General features: G+C 40.2%; 1 protein-coding gene across 3 annotated transcripts in view; it reads left to right on the top strand.

Annotated features, from left to right (window-relative positions):
- The first annotated feature begins 305 nt into the window (after nucleotides 1–305).
- Nucleotides 306–18,802, top strand: part of CDK5RAP1 (CDK5 regulatory subunit associated protein 1) — a 39,136-nt gene continuing 20,639 nt past the window's right edge. The window contains exons 1-8 of one of the 3 annotated variants that reach the window (XM_063100643.1): nucleotides 306–399; nucleotides 3,195–3,236; nucleotides 3,836–4,162; nucleotides 10,752–10,855; nucleotides 11,660–11,694; nucleotides 12,756–12,856; nucleotides 15,099–15,309; nucleotides 17,004–17,124. In XM_063100643.1, coding sequence (XP_062956713.1) covers nucleotides 3,218–3,236; nucleotides 3,836–4,162; nucleotides 10,752–10,855; nucleotides 11,660–11,694; nucleotides 12,756–12,856; nucleotides 15,099–15,309; nucleotides 17,004–17,124 — 918 coding nt within the window. In that variant the 5' untranslated portion in view covers nucleotides 306–399; nucleotides 3,195–3,217. Of the gene's footprint in view, nucleotides 400–3,188; nucleotides 3,237–3,835; nucleotides 4,163–10,751; nucleotides 10,856–11,659; nucleotides 11,695–12,755; nucleotides 12,857–15,098; nucleotides 15,310–17,003; nucleotides 17,125–18,802 lie in introns of all 3 variants that reach the window. The other 2 variants (XM_063100632.1, XM_063100652.1) reach the window with 2 other exon arrangements.

The raw sequence follows: 18,802 nt of genomic DNA, 5'->3' as shown, positions 1-18,802 counted from the left end.
TATATGTATTTAGCCCAACGTATTCCAATTATTATTTCAACACGTAATCAATATAAAACTTATTAATGAGCTACTTTACATTTTTTTCTTCGACACTGGTATGCATTTTACATTTAAAGCACATTTAATTCGCACTCACCACCTGTCAAACGCTCAATTACCACATCTGGGCTAGTCGCTACTATACAGACCACTGTAATCGTGGAGGTTTTTCAAAGCCGGAAGCCTGGGTCCACCCGGACCGTGTAGAGGAGGCACTTCCGTTGGGACGACCCGGACGGAAGTCGCGGCGGAACGGAAGTGGCGCGTGTAGGCGGTCAGCGGCGGGCGGCTAGGAACGTATTCGGACCAGCTGGCGGAGGTTGCGTTTCGGGGTACCCGGCTCCGCGGCTGCGGGAGGTGAGCGGCGCTCCCGGCCGGGGTGGCCTGTGCACCTGCCCTTGGCTGTGCCTGGGGCAGGAGGGGCCGCGGAGCCCTGGAAATGCGCGGGGCTCAAGGCGAGGTGGTTACTGCGCGGGGCCTGAAGTTCTTTAGCCCCTCTGCTTACTCCCGTGTGACCTTGGGAAAGTCACTCTCCCTTCCTCCGAGCCTTAAGGTCGTCACCTGTGAAGTGGGGCTGATAGTAGAACCCGTCTCACGGGGTTGCTGTGAGGATTAAATACGGTAATCCATGGAAAGCGCTTTGCATCACACCTAACACGTAACCACCCAGTAAAACGGAATGTTATAGGCTGTTCTATTGTCATTACCGACTACTAAAATTAACTTTTGAGCACCCACAGAGGCTCCTACATTGTGCTATGCAAAGCATTTTACTTGTATGATTACATTTGATCCCATAACAGACTCATGGAGATAGGTGTATTATCCTCATGTTAAACATGAAGAATTGGAGGTTCCTAGAGCTGAAGACGGGTGCCCAAGCTTTACCTAGCTAGGCAGCGGTGGGGTAAAATTCTGACTCTAGGGTCCATCCTCTTACCCCGGATGCTCTAATACTCACCATGGAAGTGGGGGGATGTGTGCTGTCAATGTGCAGTTACTGAATGCTTACTGTATGCCAAATTAGGTTTTTAATATCCTTTAATTCTCATAACACCTCTGGGGGATAGGTACTACTTTTATCCTTATTTTACAGATGTGGAATTGGTGGCTGAGAGACAGAAATTTGACTTGTCAATGCTGCTGGCTGGTACAGGGACCCAAGAAATGGGCAATTTTATTTTTTTATTTTATTTTATTTTTTTAAAAGATGACCGGTAAGGGGATCTCAATCCTTGGCTTGGTGGTGTCAGCACCACGCTCAGCCAGTGAGCCAACCAGCCATCCTTATATAGGATCTGAACACGTGGCCTTGGTGTTATCAGCACCGCACTCTCTCAAGTGAGCCATGGGCCGGCATAAATGGGCGATTTTAAAGCTCACATTAGGGCCAGCCCGTGGCTCACTCGGGAGAGTGTGGTGCTGATAACACCAAGGCCAAGGGTTCCGATCCCATATAGGGATGGCAGGTTCGCTAACTTGGGAGAGCGTGGTGCTGACAACACCAAGTCAAGGGTTAAGATCCCCTTACCGGTCATCTTTTTTTTTAAAAAAAATAAATAAATAAAATAAAACTCACACTAGGTTTAGCTCAGTTGGTTAGAGTGGGTGTTATAACACCAAGGTCAAGGTCTTGAATCCCCATATTGACCAACCACCAAAACAGAAAGCTTACATTGTAAGTCTGCTGTTCTCTGGCACTTGAGAGTAAGTTAGCATTGCTCCTGCCTAAAGTTCTGGTAGCAGAAGATATAGCAGGTGATCAGGTTGGAAAGGTGACAGGCTACATCTGCTCATTATACATATGTAGCACCTGCCATAAGTCACTTCCTACCATGGTAGATATTGAGGGTGTAGAAATGAATGAGATTTGTTCCCTGCTTATGGGAACCTCTCAACTTACAAAGGACAGCAGAAGTGAAAGTAGCAATTAACAGTAAAGTGTGATGAGTTTTGTGATGGAGATTTAGAAGAGAGCTTTGGGAACCCACAGGAGGACCGAACCTAGACTTTGGGGGTGGTGGCCAGGACTTCCAGGAAGAAGCAGAGACCTGAAAGTGGCACAGGAGTTGGCAAGGCCAGTGGAGGGAAGAGGTACCAGCCAGAGAGAACAGTATGTGTCAGCCTAGAAGCTAGTGAAGATCAATACTAAGACGTCTGGTATGGCTGGAGTGAGGCAGTCAGGCCGCAGATATGGAGTCCCTTAAAAATATGAGGTGAAAAGTACATCCCATCTCCTGCACCTTAGTCACTAAGTCCCTTTCTGGGAGGCAACTTCTGTTTCTTATGCATTCTAGAAATATTGTGTGTATTTACAAATATATACTGCAATATTCCCACCCTTTTTACCCACAGATTCAAGTACAGTGTACTATAGGTAGTATTGAGTACTTTGCATCCTTGTTTTTGTCGTGTATACATTCAGCCTCACTTTGTAACAGTTGCATCTTATGCCATTATATGGATGTACCATGACTTAATTAACTAGTCCTCTATGGATGACATTTAGATCTTTTCCATTCCTTTGCTCTTAGGAACACTGCTGCATTGAATATCCTTATACATAGGTCATTTTGCGCATGGATTAATACATGTATATCAGTAGGATAAATACACAGGAATGGAAATGCCTAGTCAAAGGGTTTGTGCATTTATAATTTTGATGGAAAATGGCAAACTCTCCTCTATGAAGGTTGTGCCATTTTCCACAACCAAGTGTAAGAGGGTCTGGGTGGGAAGTTTAAAGGCAGTAGTTTGAGGCTTTTGGAGGGTAGAAGGAGTTACTGATCAGGTGTACAGTGCCCCACATTAGATGCTTTCCTTTTGAAGGAATTCAAAGGAAGAAGCCCTCAGACCATGATGGAGTTTGGATGTGTTGTCCCCACCAAAACTCATGTGGAAATTGGATCCCGAATGTGACAGTTTTGGAGACTTATTGAGTCATGGGGGCAGATCCCTTATGAATGGATTAATGCTCTCCCTGGGGGAGGAGGGATTAATGAGTGAGTTCTCGCTCTGTTAGTTCCTGCGAGAGCTGGTTGTTTTTAAAAAGACCCTGGCACCTCCTCTTTCTCTTGCTGTCTCTCTTGCTTCCTCTTGCCTTGTGATCTGCTTGTACCTGCCGGCTGCCTGCCACTTTCTGCCAGGAGTAGAAACAGCCTGAGGCCTGTGCCAGATGCAGCTGTCCCAGAATCGTAAGCCAAATAAACTTCTGTTCTTTATAAATTACCCAGTCTCAGGTATTTCTGTTATAGCAACACAAATGGACTAATACAGACCAGAAGGGGTTTTCACAGTATTAGAAGGCAGTATAGCAAGGTGGCTACAGACATGAGCTTTGCAGCCATATGGATTTTCATTTAAGTCCTGGCTGTCCTGCTTACTGTCTGTAGTAGCTTAGGTAAATTCCTCACCTCTGAGTGGAGATAATAATAGTGTCTTTTGCAGAAGATTGCTGTGAAGATGTAATGAGTTAATATACTTGAAGCCCTGGGAACTATTCCTAGCACAAGGTGCTGTTTTGTTATTTTGTCAGGGCTTTCCATCTCATCTCTACCACTCCTTTGTTTTGAAAACAGACTGCCTAGATTTGTATCTTATCTGCGGCACTTTGTGTGATCTTGGGCAAGTTGCCTCAGTTTCTTCACCAGTACAATAGAGATAATATTATTAAGAATACCTTCTTTATGGGCTTTTAAAGGGAATAAATGAATTAATACACTTGAAGCACAAAGAGCAATGCCCTGTACATAGTGTTCAATAAATGTTGGTGATGTCTATCATTCTTTTGCAGACTTTGGGCTGTTTAGTGCCATGCATCCTTTACAGTGTGTCCTCCAAGTGTACAGGTCCCTGAGGTGGGGGCCCTTGGCCTCTGTGTCCTGGCTGCAGCTCAGGACATGCAGGGCACACAGCAGTCTCACCAGCACCGCATGTCCTGGTCCAGAGAGGCAGCAGGGTGGAGTTCAGAAAGATTTCAGCTCCAGGCTGGCCGCCGGACCGACTTTTCAACATTTTTTAAGAAGTGCTTCAGCTCCTCAAGAGAATTTGTGTCCTCTGGAAGCAGAGGACCCACCCCCCTATATCACAGTGGATGAACTTCTAGGGAGGCAGAGGAAAGGTGGGTTTTACTTCTCTTATCTCTTTGGGCTTCCTGCCTTGCTCCTTTCTAGTATTCATGGCCTGATTCTTTAAATGTTCTTTATTACAGACCTGGCTTTGGAAGGTTAATAGTGTGGCAAGACTGCTTAATTATGGAATACCAAACTCCACCAAGTAACATTAGTATTAAGAAACTCGTAGTGTTGGCACACATGACTGGGTGGGGTAGAAGTTCTGGGAGTCCTCTGTTTGGTTTTTGGTCACTTTTGGAAATTCTGTAATCTGTGTTCTAATTTTTAGATTGTCTAAGTCATAAAGCAGCTTTCACAATTTGTGCTGTAGAAATTCACTCTTTATATTTGGGCAGAAGTTTTCTAAGAAACACTGTAATCAGTTAAAATACCTTTTTAAAAAAAACATTGAAGAGGAATTAAAGGACAACTAGACCTTCCCCTCTTTACCCTGTTTCCAAAACATTACCCTTCATAATTCTTAAAGATTTGGTTGCAATCATATGGTGCAATCATACTTGTATCTTGCAATTTTCATTTAACGTTTTTCCAAACACTACAGTCTTTGTAATTAATTTTCTAAAAATTGGTACAAAATATCACATTGTGCTGCACCATGATTTTTTTTTTATCTATTCCCCTATGGTTGGACATTAGGTTGTTTAAAAATTTTTTATATTACAAATAATAGTATAATAAATATCTTTGATGCTGGAGGAGAAGGTGTCTGGGAAGGCCTGATATTCGGCCTTAACCCACCTTGTCCTCTTACCAGGTTCTTGACTCCTCCACAGCAAAGAATTCAAGAGCAGAGTCACAGTAGCAAGTGAGAAAAGATTTAACATAACAAATAAGAGATAAAGATTTCACAAAGAGAGTGTGGCCTAGCTCTGGAGATCCAGCAGGGCCTGCACCAGGTCCAACACAAAAGTAAGAAATACCCCTTTAAAGTCCAGTACAGAGCACAGGCTGGCTCAAGAGAGTGAACAGCTGCTTGCTGAAAGTAAGTTTGATACAACAGAAAGCATACGCCCCTCAGCCTTGGAAGTGCAGGTCGGCCCCAGGAAAGTGAGCAACAACCTCCACTTCTGTCGGGATTCAACTTTTGTAGTCTTGCTATTTAATACATATTTAGACTATCTAATATAAATTCCACTTTACTAAACATGCTTGCCATTAGTGTTATATAACCCCTTTCTATGGAGCATGCCTAGCCACTAAATTTGCATAAGTAAGCCCCCTGAGGTCTCCTATTGGTCTGAAAATAGGTTCAACCAGCAACAGCAATTCTTCTGTAGGGGAGGGCCTACAGGAGGGCCCTGAGACCTCAGGGAGTGGCTTGAAACCCAGAGGTATGCCCTGAAACCCGAGCCCAGGGAAACTGAGCACCTCCTATCTCATCTTCCTATGTATTTTTTCTATAATAAATCTCTAGGAGTTGAATTAATAAATCAGGGAGTGTGTACATTTTGGGACTCCTGCTTGTTATTTTGCCGTCCTTTATAATTTATTGTTTCCCCCATCCTTCTCTGACATAAGAATTGGTATTTTCATTTTTTAGACAAAGAAAGTGAGCCAAGGAATGTTAAAAAAAAAAACCACACCAAAACCTGATATTTTCTCTCTTTTTAAATTTCATGTTTATTAATTTACTTTATTATTATGTTTAGGTATCACTCTTTTTTTTTTTTTTTTAACTTGACACCATGTTTATTTGTTTCTTTTTTTCGGGGGTGGGGGGCGGCTGGCCAGTACAGGGATCGAACCCTGGACCTTGGTGTTATCAGCACCATGCTCTAACCAGCTGAGCTAACTTGCCAACCTGTCTCTTTTTTAAATAACTATAACAACTCAATGTAAAAGGCTTAAATTCCCCAATCAAAAGATACAGACTGGCTGACTGGATTAAAAAGGAGGACCCAACTATATGCTGCCTACAAGAGACCCAACTCACCCATAAAGATTCACATAGACTAAGAGTGAAAGGATGGAAAAAGATTTACCATGCAAACAGAAAAGAAAAATGAGCTGGAGTAGCTATTCTTATATCTGACAAAATAGACTTTAAACTAAAAACCATAAAAAGAGACAATGAGGGACACTACTTAATGATAAAAGGACTGATGCATCAAGAAGACATAACAATCATAAATATATACGCACCCAATGTTGGAGCAGCCAGATTTATAAAACAAACTCTATTAGACCTAAAGAAGGAAATAGACACTAATACCATAATAGCAGGGGACCTGAACACCCACTGTCAATATTGGACAGATCATCTAGGCAAAGAATCAGTAGAGAAACACAAGATCTAAACAATACTCTAGACCAATTGGAATTGGCAGATATCTACAGAACATTCCATCCAACAACCTCAGAATATTCATTCTTCTCATCAGCACATGGATCATTCTCTAGGATAGATCACATATTAGGTCACAAATCAAGTCTCTATAAATTCAAAAAAATTGGAATTATCCCATATATTTTCTCAGACCACAATAGATTAAAACTAGAAATTAATAACAAACGAAACTCTGGAAACTATACAAACACATGGAAATTAAACAGCATTCTACTTAATGACATATGGGTCCAAGAAGAAATCAAGCAGGAAATCAAAAAATTTATTGAAACTAATGAAAATAATGATACATCATACCAAAACCTGTGGGATACTGCAAAAGCAGTATTAAGGGGGAAATTTATTGCATTAAATGCTCACCTCAGAAGAATGGAAAGATGGCAAGTGAACAACCTAACACTTCACCTTAAAGAACTAGAAAAACAAGAACAATCCAACCCTAAAGTTAGCAGATGGAAAGAAATCATTAAGATCAGAGCAGAACTGAATGAAATTGATACCCAAAAAACAATACAAAAGATCAATGAATCAAAAAGTTGGTTTTTTGAACAGATAAATAAAATTGACAAACCATTAGCATGGCTAACAAAAAAAAGAAGAGAGAAGATTCAAATAACAAAAATTAGAAATGAAAAAGGCGATATTACAACTGATGCATCTGAAATACAAGGAATCATTCGAGACTACTATAAACAACTATACGCCAACAAATTTGAAAATCTGGAGGAAATGGATAAATTTCTGGACACACACAAGCTCCCAAAACTGAACCGTGAAGACGTAGAAAATTTGAACAGACCAATAACAATAAAGGAGATTGGAGCTGTTATCAGAAAGCTCCCAACAAAGAAAAGCCCAGGACCAGATGGATTCACAGCAGAATTTTACCAAACATTCAAAGAGGAATCGACACCGATTCTTTTCAAACTATTCCAAAAGATTGAAACAGACGCAAATCTCCCAAACTCATTCTATGAAGCAAACATCATCCTGATACCAAAACCAGGTAAAGATATAACCAAAAAAGAAAACTACAGGCCGATATCCTTGATGAATATAGATGCAAAAATCCTCACTAAAATACTAGCAAACAGAATACAGCAACACATACATAAAATTATTCACCATGATCAAGTGGGATTCTTCCCAGGGATGCAAGGTTGGTTCAACATACGCAAATCAATAAATGTGATACACCATATTAATAAAGTCAAACACAAGGACCATATGATCATCTCTATAGAAGCTGAAAAAGCATTTGATAAAATTCAGCACTCATTCATGACAAAGACCCTCTATAAGTTAGGTATAGAGGGAAAGTATCTCAACATAATTAAAGCCATATATGACAAACCCACTGCCAATATCATCCTGAATGGGGAAAAGCTGAAAGCTTTTCCTTTAAGAACAGGAACTAGACAAGGATGCCCACTCTCACCACTCCTATTCAACATAGTGTTGGAAGTACTAGCCAGAGCAATCAGAGAAGAGAAGGAAATAAAGGGCATCCAGATTGGAAAAGATGAAGTCAAACTGTCCCTGTTTGCAGATGACATGATCCTATATATCGAACAGCCTAAAACCTCTACAAAAACACTCTTGGAGGTGATAAATGATTTCAGCACAGTAGCAGGATACAAAATCAACACACAAAAATCAGTAGCTTTTCTTTTCTCCAATAGTGAACATGCAGAACGAGAAATCAAGAAAGCCTGCCCACTTACAGTAGCCACCAAAAAAATAAAATACTTAGGAATTGAGTTAACCAAGGATGTGAAAAATCTCTATTATGAGAACTACAAACCACTGCTGAGAGAAATTAGAGAGGATACAAGAAGATGGAAAGATATCCCATGCTCTTGGATTGGAAGAATCAACATAGTGAAAATGTCCGTACTACCCAAAGTGATATACAAATTCAATGCAATACCCATCAAAATTCCAAAGACATTTTTCTCAGAAATGGAAAGAACTATCCAGACATTTATATGGAATAATAAAAGACCATGCGTAGCCAAAGCAATGCTGAGCAAAAAAAATAAAGGTGGAGGCATAACACCACCCGACTTTAAGCTATACTACAAAGCTATAATAACCAAAACAGTATGGTACTGGCATAAAAACAGACACACCGATTAATGGAATAGAATAGAGAATCCAGAAATTAACCCACACACTTACTGCCATCTGATCTTTGACAAAGGCACCAAGCCTATTCACTGGGGAAGAGACTGCCTCTTCAGCAAATGGTGCTGGGATAACTGGATATCCATATGCAGGAGAATGAAACTAGTCCCATACCTCTCACCGTATACTAAAATCAACTCAAAATGGATTAAGGATTTAAATATACACCCTGAAACAATAAAACTTCTTAAAGAAAACATAGGAGAAATACTTCAGGAAATAGGACTGGACACAGACTTCATGAATACGACCCCAAAAGCACGGGCAACCAAAGGAAAAATAAACAAATGGGATTATATCAAACTAAAAAGCTTCTGCACAGCAAAAGAAACAATTAACAGAGTTAAAAGACAACCAACAGAGTGGGAGAAAATATTTGCAAAATATACATCTGACAAAGGATTAATATCCAGAATATATAAGGAACTCAAACAACTTTACAAGAAAAAAACAAGCAATCCAATTAAAAAATGGGCAAAAGAGCTAAGGAGGCATTTCTCTAAGGAAGATATACAAATGGCCGACAGACATATGAAAAAATGCTCAACATCACTCAGCATCCGAGAAATGCAAATCAAAACCACACTGAGATATCTCACCCCAGTTAGGATGGCTAAAATCCAAAAGACTCTGAATGATAAATGCTGGCAAGGTTGCGGGGAAAAAGGAACTCTCATACATTGTTGGTGGGGCTGCAAAATGGTGCAGCCTCTATGGAAAATGGTATGGAGGTTCCTCAAACAATTGCAGATGTATCTACCATATGACCCAGCTATCCCACTGCTGAGAATATACCCAGAGGAATGGAAATCATCAAGTCGAAGGTATACCTGTTCCCCAATGTTCATTGCAGCACTCTTTACAATAGCCAAGAGTTGGAACCAGCCCAAATGTCCATCATCAGATGAGTGGATACAGAAAATGTGGTACATCTACATAATGGAATACTACTCAGCTATGAAAACAAATGAAATACTGCCATTTGCAACAACATGGATGGACCTTGAGAGAATTATATTAAGTGAAATGAATCAGGCACAGAAAGAGAAATACCACATGTTCTCACTTATTGGTGGGAGCTAAAAATTAATATATAAATTTACACACACACAGACACAAAAAAACCCCGGGGGGCGTGGGAAGAAGATATAACAACTACAATTCTTTGAAGTTGATACGACAAGTAAACAGAAAGGACATTGTTGGGTGGGAGGGAGGAGGGGGAGGAGGGAGGGAGGTTTTTTTAAGGGGCAACAATAATCAACCACAATGTATATCGACAAAATAAAATTTAAAAAAAAAATCCATTCTTTAAGCTAAAAAAAAAAAAAAATACTATTTTCTGTTGGTTTTCCATATGATTGTCATTCGCCTTTTAACTCCAGTTGGGATGTTTTAACTCCATTTAAAATGTTTATTTGAGTCTGGGATTAAAGCCTGCTGTTGGGGCCATGGTTGCTAAAGGAATATAGTTTGAAGGGGCTGCCAGAGCGTGAAATTTATGTTCTTAAAACTGTGTGCAAAATTTGTGTGTTACTTCATAATATAGCCTTACTTTCATTCAAGATGTTTGAAGTTACTGTAAGAAGATTCATCATTTTTAGTTTGTGGTTTTGTGTACTGTCTGACGATTGCTGCTACTTCCACAGGCTGGAGAACCTCTCCATCTTGAGAAGGAGGAGTGTAACATGTGGATTTAAACTTGTTTTCCCCTCAGTCTGATAAATACTATCAACTAGTCTTTCCTAATTGTTTTTATAGCCATATTTCCTTCATTCTCAGATGCATATCTTCCCCATAGTTCCCCATATTCCCCAAATGACATGGCTTATAATTGGTGTGTGTGTATATTGTAGTGTTTCTTGAGTTCTGAAAGGCTGTCATTAATTTGGGGGTATATCTGGCAATTAACATTATCTTAGAATTGAGGCAACAGGGGACTTAGTGGATAACCAATTGCCTCAGGGTACGTGGGAAAGAGATGTTTTGAGACATGTGGCCCCTTGTTATCTGTCTACCATGGAATTCCCCTCTCATTGCAGTCTACTTTGAGACCTATGGCTGCCAGATGAATGTGAATGACACAGAGATAGCCTGGTCCATCTTACAGAAGAGTGGCTACCTGCGGACCAGTAACCTCCAGGAGGTACACCAGTTTCTACTTTCCCTTGTTCCTGGGCAAGACTGTTTTTGTGCCAGTTCTTACATTTAATTTCAGAAACAGGGTGCAGCCTGGTGGGGAGTTCCCTTGAGAGGAGTATGTACCATGGGAGTAAGGTGTACCTTTGTTCCAGCTGTTTTTGAAACTTTTATGGTGACACTCAGCTTCAGGCAAAGAGCTAAGTTAAAAATTGGTTGTCAGGAGGAGGTGGGGGGTGGTATTTAATGGGTACAGAGTTGGATTTTTTTTTTTTTTTTCCAGCTGGCAAGTACAGGGATCTGAACCCTTTTTTTTTTAAAGAAAATAAAAAAGATGGCCAGTAAGGGTCTCTTAACCCTTGACTTGGTGTTGTCAGCACCACGCTTTCCCAAGTGAGCCACGGGCCGTCCCTAGGGATCCGAATCCTTGACCTTGATTTTATAACACTGTTCTGGCCAGCCCTGGTACAGTTTTAATTGCAGAGGATAAAATAGTTCTGGAGGTGGATAGAGGTGATGGTTGCATAACACTGCAAATGTTCTGAATGCCACTGATCTGTACACTTCAAAATGGTTGAAATGGGGCTGGCTGGTTTGCTCGGTTGGTTGGACTGTAGTGCCGATAACACGAAAGCCCAGGGTTTAAGCCCTGTACTGGCCAGGTGCCAAAAAAAAAAAGTTAAAATGGTAAATTTTGTGTTATGTGTATTTTACCACAGTGGTGATGATGATGATAATAACAATGGGCAGTGATTCTACAAATCTAATTTCAAAGATCATAATTTTCCTTTTTTCATTGCTCTCCATTTAGGCTGATGTGATTCTTCTTGTCACATGTTCCATCAGGTGTGAATTTGTTCTTTCCCAAGGGAGTGAGTATATCATATGTGATAATGCCAGAGCTAACAGTGCCTAACGGTGCCCAGCTGGCTTGCCTGCGGAGATGAGCCAACAGCCCCATGTCAGTAGGACTTGCAGTTTTCCTGCACTGGAGATAGTCTTGATATAACTGGCTGACATCTGCTGAGCATGTACCGTGCATCAGATTCTATGTGAGCACTGCACATGCATTAACAAATTTAATTCTCAAAACAACCCTATAAGGTTGGTACTATTATCAAACCCATTTTCTAGATGAGGAAGCTGAGAGTGTGCTAAGTCATGCAGCTTTTCCTGAGATTTTTCTTGCTACTGATGGCATGTGTTTATGATGTAGCTGCCTGGGCTTGGGCAAAGTCAGTGGTTTGGGGAGAGAGCTCTTCTGAATAGAGGTGGGTGGGTCCATCAGAGGTGAACATATTTTTTGTCTTACTTTGTTTCTGTGTACAAGGCATGTTAATGTTTCCACAGCTGGCTATACCATCAATTAATTAATCTGACATTTTTGTTCTGAGGGCCTCTGCAGCATGACATTGAACTAGGTGCTTTGGGAGATTAGAAATAAACCCTTCCTTCATGGATCCTGGCTTTAAAGAGCTTAGTCTGATATAGGAACTAAGACAGATGTACAAATAGCTCTAACATCTGGCAGAAAATGCTAGGTTAAAAAAATCAAAGAATAAACAGGAGAAATTGCTAAGTACAGGGAAAAGTATAGTTAAAGTGGAAGGGCAGTTAAAGGGAAGAGAAATTCTCCAACAGAGGTGACTTGGGGAAGGGTTTGCAAAGTAGATTGTTTTTGAGTTTGGCTTAAAGGCTCATCAGGATTTGGAGGTGTGTAGGAAGGGTGAAAGGTGAATGTACAAGTGGTGCTTCTCAATTGGCCCCGTACCTACCTTCCCTGAGTCTGCAAGTTAGGTGTTCGTTTACAGGGTCAAAGGTGGTTTTTATTTTCTTCTTAGTGTCCCACTCTCTCAGATTGCTCTGTAGTTTATTATCAGTTCAGTTTTGCCTCTTGATCTCTGTAGGGAGAAGGCTGAGCAGACCATCTGGAACCGTTTACATCAGCTTAAAGCCCTGAAGACAAGGCGGCTGCGCTCCCGGGTGCCTCTGAGGATTGGGATTCTAGGTATCCGGTAATTTGCAGATTTTGTCAGTTTTGAGACTTGGACTCCATATGGTGTTTATATGCAACAGTATCCTTTAGAGGCTGGATTCCCTTATCCACCCCATGCAGCTCTTGTACTTAATGTCAGAGGCTACAGGATTAAATGAGATGAAGCTCATAAAGAGCTTTTCATAGTTCCTTGAAGTAATAGGTGCTCAGAATGTGGTATATACTTCCTAGAGTCTAAGGCAGCTCATGGTGGCAGAGTTACAGACAGTATAGAGTTTGGAGTTTGAAGAGGCAGCAAGAATTTACAATGTAGGTACCTTTCATCTTAACTCCTAAAACAAACCCAAGTGAAGGTCTAGGTCTGCACTCACCAATATGGTAGCCAGTAGCTACATGTGGTTATTTAAGTTTAATTAAAATTAAATAAAATTAAAAATTTACTTGTTCAGTCATATTATCCATGTTTCACTTTCTCAGTAGCCACACATGACTAGAGGCTACCAGTTTGGATAGCACATCCAGTCATTTTCATTCAGCACATTCCATCATCTTATTAGAAAATTCTTTTGGACTGTTCTGATACAGATGGCTGAGAATTTTTTAATCAAAAATAAATATTCTATATGCTCTCTGTCCCCAAATTTAATGTGTTTAACTTTATGGAAAATAGACTATGTCGATTGTAGAATAGTTAAAATAATCCCTTCTGGTGACTGGTCTGCACACAGTTGGAGCATATTCAGTTATATAGATTTGATGTAGTAAGAGATGCAGGAGAATGGAAGGGTTAGCTGAAATGTTTTGTTCCATTTCATTTCCTTCATTATAGAAGCTGCTAGGTATGTATCTACTAGGAATTTCAAAAATCCCATGAATAATTTTTTAAAAATAATTGTGGTAAAATATACATAAAATTACCATTTTAATCATTTTTAAGTATACAGTTCAGTGGCATAAAGTATATTCATATTGTTGTGCAATCATCACCACCATCCATTTCCAGAACTTTTTCATCTTCCCAAACTGAAACTATATGCTCATTAAACAATAAGTCTCCATTTCCTCCTCCCCTCAGCTACTGGCAACCATCATTCTACCTTTTGTCTATGAATTTAACTACTCTAGGCACCTCATGTAAGTGGAATCATACAATATTTGTCCTTTTGTGATGGGCTTATTTCACTTAGCGTAATGTCCTCAAGGTTTGTGTGCTACATGTTGTAGCATGTACCAGAATTTTCTGCCTTTTTAAAAAAAAGATGACAGGTAAGGGGATCTTAACCCTTGACTTGGTGTTGTCAGCACCACGCTCTCCCAAGTGAGCCAACCGGCCATCACTATATGGGATCCAAACCCATGGCCTTCGTGTTATCAGCACCACACTCTCCCAAGTGAGCCACGGGCTGGCCCTGGTTTTCTGCCTTTTTAAGGCTGAATAATTCATTGTATATACTTCATTTTGTTTATCTGTTCATTTGTTCATGGACACTGGGTTGCTTCCACCTTTTGGTTATTGTGAATAATGCTGCTGTGAACAACCAAGAATAGTTCTTAAACAAATGTTTCAAAGAGTGTTTGTAATAAAGTGGACTTTAAAATTTTATAGGCTTAGGCCTGGCCTGTGGCTCACTTGGGAGAGTACGGTGCTGATAACACCAAGGCCACAGGTTCGGATCCTGTATAGGGATGGCCAGTTGGCTCACTGGCTGAGCGTGGTGCTGACAACACCAAGTCAAGGGTTAAGATCCCCATACTGGTCATCTTTATTAAAAAAAAAAAAAAAAAAAAATTTATAGGCTTAATAATGCAATGGTTTTTTTAGGATATGGAAAGTACCAGCATAAATTGCTCACTCAATTCTTTTAGAAAGCATTATAGGCTAGAAGAGAGGGAGATAGGATATAAATGTAGTTGTATATAAATAAGTTCCTGACATAAAATATTTTTTACCTTAGCACTAAGTAATTTTCAATTGAAAAAAAGGTGGTCCATGTCTTTAAAGGTTTTTGAATGGTGGTTTAATTTTTTCTGGGCATTTAATTGAATTGCTCTGGCACCCTTTTCCTGTGGTTTTCTGATATAGGAAGATGCAGGTTCCGGTGCTATGAGAGTGTTGATTAAATTTGAAGGATGATGCTAAATTCTTAGAGAAGTTTTCTGTGTCCTGGTCTCTAATCTAAGCTAAAGATGTGTACTGAGAAGCGATGAAACCAGATGAACTTGGGGACAGGTGCTTGTTTCTTTTCCTTCCCAGGCTGCATGGCTGAGAGACTGAAGGAGGAGATCCTCAACAGGGAGAAGATGGTGGATCTCTTGGCTGGTCCAGATGCCTATCGGGACCTTCCTCGGCTGCTGACTGTTGCTGAGTCAGGCCAGCAAGCCGCTAATGTGCTGCTTTCTCTGGATGAGACCTATGCTGATGTCATGCCAGTCCAGACGTGCCCCAGTGCCACTTCTGCCTTTGTGTGAGTCATTGCCCAAGAGATGGGGAGTGAGCCTCTCCTTTCTTTTTCATTATTAAAATAAAATAAATAAAATTTTTATGTTAATAAGAAAAATACATGCATATGGTACAAGATACAAAAGAAAGAATGATATAGTAAGACTCCTTCCCACCCATCATCCCCAGTGTCCTATGCCACTGCTCAAAGGCAGCCATGTTAGTGGTTTCTTATATAATCCTTTCAGAAATATTCCTTGCATATGGATTCATATACTCATAAGGGGTTGTTCCTGCCTTCCCTTTTTTTATACCAATGATAATATACTGTTCTGTACTCTTTATTTTTTCACTTAAGAAAATATCTTGAGCTTTCTTGATTAAAATTTTTTTTCTCCTGGTCTTTTAAGTTAAAAAGAAAAGTAAAAATTTGGTTACAAAATCATTTATATGTATGGAAGAATATGGAGAAAAGTTAGAAAACTATTAAGTATTCCCCTTACTGGCCAGCTGCCAAAAGAAAAAAAAAAGAAAACCACAAAGAAGAAAGTAAGAATTATCTATACTCTATCACCTAATGATAAACACTGTTATCATTTTGTTTGTATCATTCTTGTTCTTTTCCATTGTGTTTATGTGTGTATGCTTTGTGTGTATGTTTAATTTATTGGCTCTAAAATTGGCTCTTGCTGAACTTAGTTATGTAAACTTTTTTTTTTTTTTTTCTGCTGGCCAGGCAGGGATTGAATCCTGGACCTTGGTGTTATCAGCACCATACTCTAACCAACTGAGCTAACCAGCCAGCTGAATTTTGTGACCTTTTCTTATTTAGTATGGTGAATAGTTCTTATGGCATTAAATTTTCCATAACAGATTAGCAAATGGCTTACCACCTATTTTTGTAAATAAAGTTTTATTAGAATGCAACTGTGCCCATTCATTTACATATTGCCTGTGGCTGCTTTTGCCACTATAGCAGCAGAGTTGAATAGTTGTGACAGAGGCTATGGCCTGCAAATATTTACATCTGGATTTTTACAGAAAAAGTTTGCCAAACTCTGTTCATTTTAATAGCTATCCAATATTCTATTATTGGAATGCTTAGTAAAAATAATATCTAACATTTATTAAACAATTCTTCTTTGATAAGTATATCATACATATATCATAGATATGTGTCAACATCTTTGATACATATCTGTAATTATTTCCTTAAGATAAATAGAGGCTTTTATGTACAAATGAAAGAGTGTGATTTCACTTAAATACCTAGCAGTTGGATCAGGAATGAGTGAGAAATGTAGAAGGGTCTCCTCTCCGTACGCACACACATGCACACCCACGCTTGTACACACACACTTTACAATATTTATTTTTTCTGATCTTGATATAAAATGTTCAAATAACATACTCATAAAAACAGTAAAAAGTCCAGGTGTGGTAAAGTCTGCACTGTATCTCCTCACCACTGTGCTTCCTCAGGCTAACTACTATATCACCAGTTAGTTATGTTTGGTTTATATTCCGTGATTAGATACTGCTTTTAAAGATAAAAAATATCTCCTTTAATGCTTCTTAGATCTCAGACTGGTCCGGTATGAGCATGTTGGCCAGAGGATTCAGAGCCAAAGAATAAGGCCAGGAGAGCAGTGACCTGCTCTTTGGGTAAAGCAAAGACACCCTTCTCCTGTTACTAAGTTCTGATACTTTCTTCCCTAGGTCGATCATGCGAGGCTGTGACAACATGTGCAGCTACTGCATTGTTCCTTTCACACGTGGCCGGGAGAGGAGTCGGCCTGTTGCCTCCATTCTAGCGGAAGTGAGGAAGCTTTCTGAGCAGGTGAAAAGTTCTCCAGGCTTTCTTACTGGAAGCATGTTTGTGGGGGAATGAGGACAACCTTTCTAGTTTTGTAGCCTATGCTGTCTTTAAGTTGTACAAGTTTAGAACCATGCCTGGCCAGAAAGAAATACTTGGGTGTACATCTTTGGTGTGCTGCTCACAAGTTACAGGCAATCTAGTGTGAAGTTTGCTCAGGAGGCATCACAGTAGAAGGGAGAGAGCATGAGTTTAGAATCAGGTCATGGCATGTGAATTCTGGCTCCACCATTTTCTGGCTTGGTGCTTAGCCATAAGTCATTTAACTATCAGTCTTCTTCCAAATGCAATTTCCCCACCTATGAAAAGAAGATAAAAGAATATATTCCTTGCAGGGTTATTGGAAGGATTGGAGGAGATGTTTTTAAATGACCTGGTGCATAGTAAGTTTTCAGGGAATGTTACATTGGTCTGTCTGTTCTAGGGGAACCTCCCAAGTGTCTTGTACATTTTATCACTGCACCAGCTCACTAGTTGAGGGACAGAGAATACATAAGGGGAGTGAGTCAGGGTTAGATGTCAGAGGGGAGAGATCTGTTCCTCTTTCTGCTATCGAGAGCTGGTCCCTCAGCCTTTGAGGTCTCTCCCTAGCCCCAGGCTTGAATCTTCTAACCCTGCAGAAGAGGACAGTAGGTGGGAACATGGCACTTTTCTTCCAGTGGGGTCTCCCTGTTTACTGACTTGTTTAGCTCAGGAACCGTGGGAGAGGGCCAGGCTATCCCCTGCTCCAGTTCTAAGTCAGCAGTTTGCCTTCGTTCTTGCATTCTGGCAGTGCTGCTTCTCTTCCCCCATCCCCAGATAATCAGTTTCCTGTGAGGCACTGAGAGCTTCTCTGTACCTCACCTCTTCAAGTGCTTCCTGGTCTAAAGTTGTTTCCCTCCTCTTCCCTTCCTGCTTCCACAACAGCACCAAAATTCTCTCCTTCGGGATGGGGACATTAAATAGATTGAGATGGTAACAAAAACTTCTTAACCTTTCTAGGTTATTTGCATTTAAAAGAAGGAACTTAGTAACATTAAAGTGAATTTTAGTTACTTCAAACCCATAGGCTTGTGGAAAATTAAGATTCTGCTTTGTTGTTTTAAAGTATCTGTTAGCTATTGATTTTGCTTGTAGGGTAACTTTTTTAAAAGGTTTTTTTCTTTCATTTAGAATTTTATTTTATTTTATTTTATTTTATTTTAATTTTAATTTTAATTTTATTTTTATTTTTAAAAGATGACCGGTAAGGGGATCTTAACCCTTGACTTGGTGTTGTCAGCACCACGCTCACCCAGTGAGCTAACCGGTCATCCCTATATGGGATCCGAACCCATGGCCTTGGCGTTATCACAACCACACTCACCCGAGTGAGCCACGGGCCAGCCCTCATTTAGAATTTTAGACTATAGTTGAGAAGAGAATAGAATATTGTGCCTTTAGCAGAATGTCCATTTATTCATTCAAACAGTGGTTATTGATTGGAAGTCTTCTAAGTAGGCATCTTTTTAAAAAAAGTATCTTTTTAAAAATCTTTTTATATGGGGCCGAGCCCGTGGCGCACTTGGTAGAGTGCTGCGCTGGGAGCGCGGCGACGCTCCCGCCGCGGGTTCGGATCCTATATAGGACTGACTGGTGCACTCACTGGCTGAGTGCCGGTCAC

This window comes from Cynocephalus volans, chromosome 1, assembly GCF_027409185.1.
Source record: "Cynocephalus volans isolate mCynVol1 chromosome 1, mCynVol1.pri, whole genome shotgun sequence".
Lineage (NCBI taxonomy): Eukaryota > Metazoa > Chordata > Mammalia > Dermoptera > Cynocephalidae > Cynocephalus > Cynocephalus volans.
The sequence above is the reverse complement of the archived record's forward strand: the minus strand, read 5'-3'. Positions and strand labels throughout refer to the sequence as shown.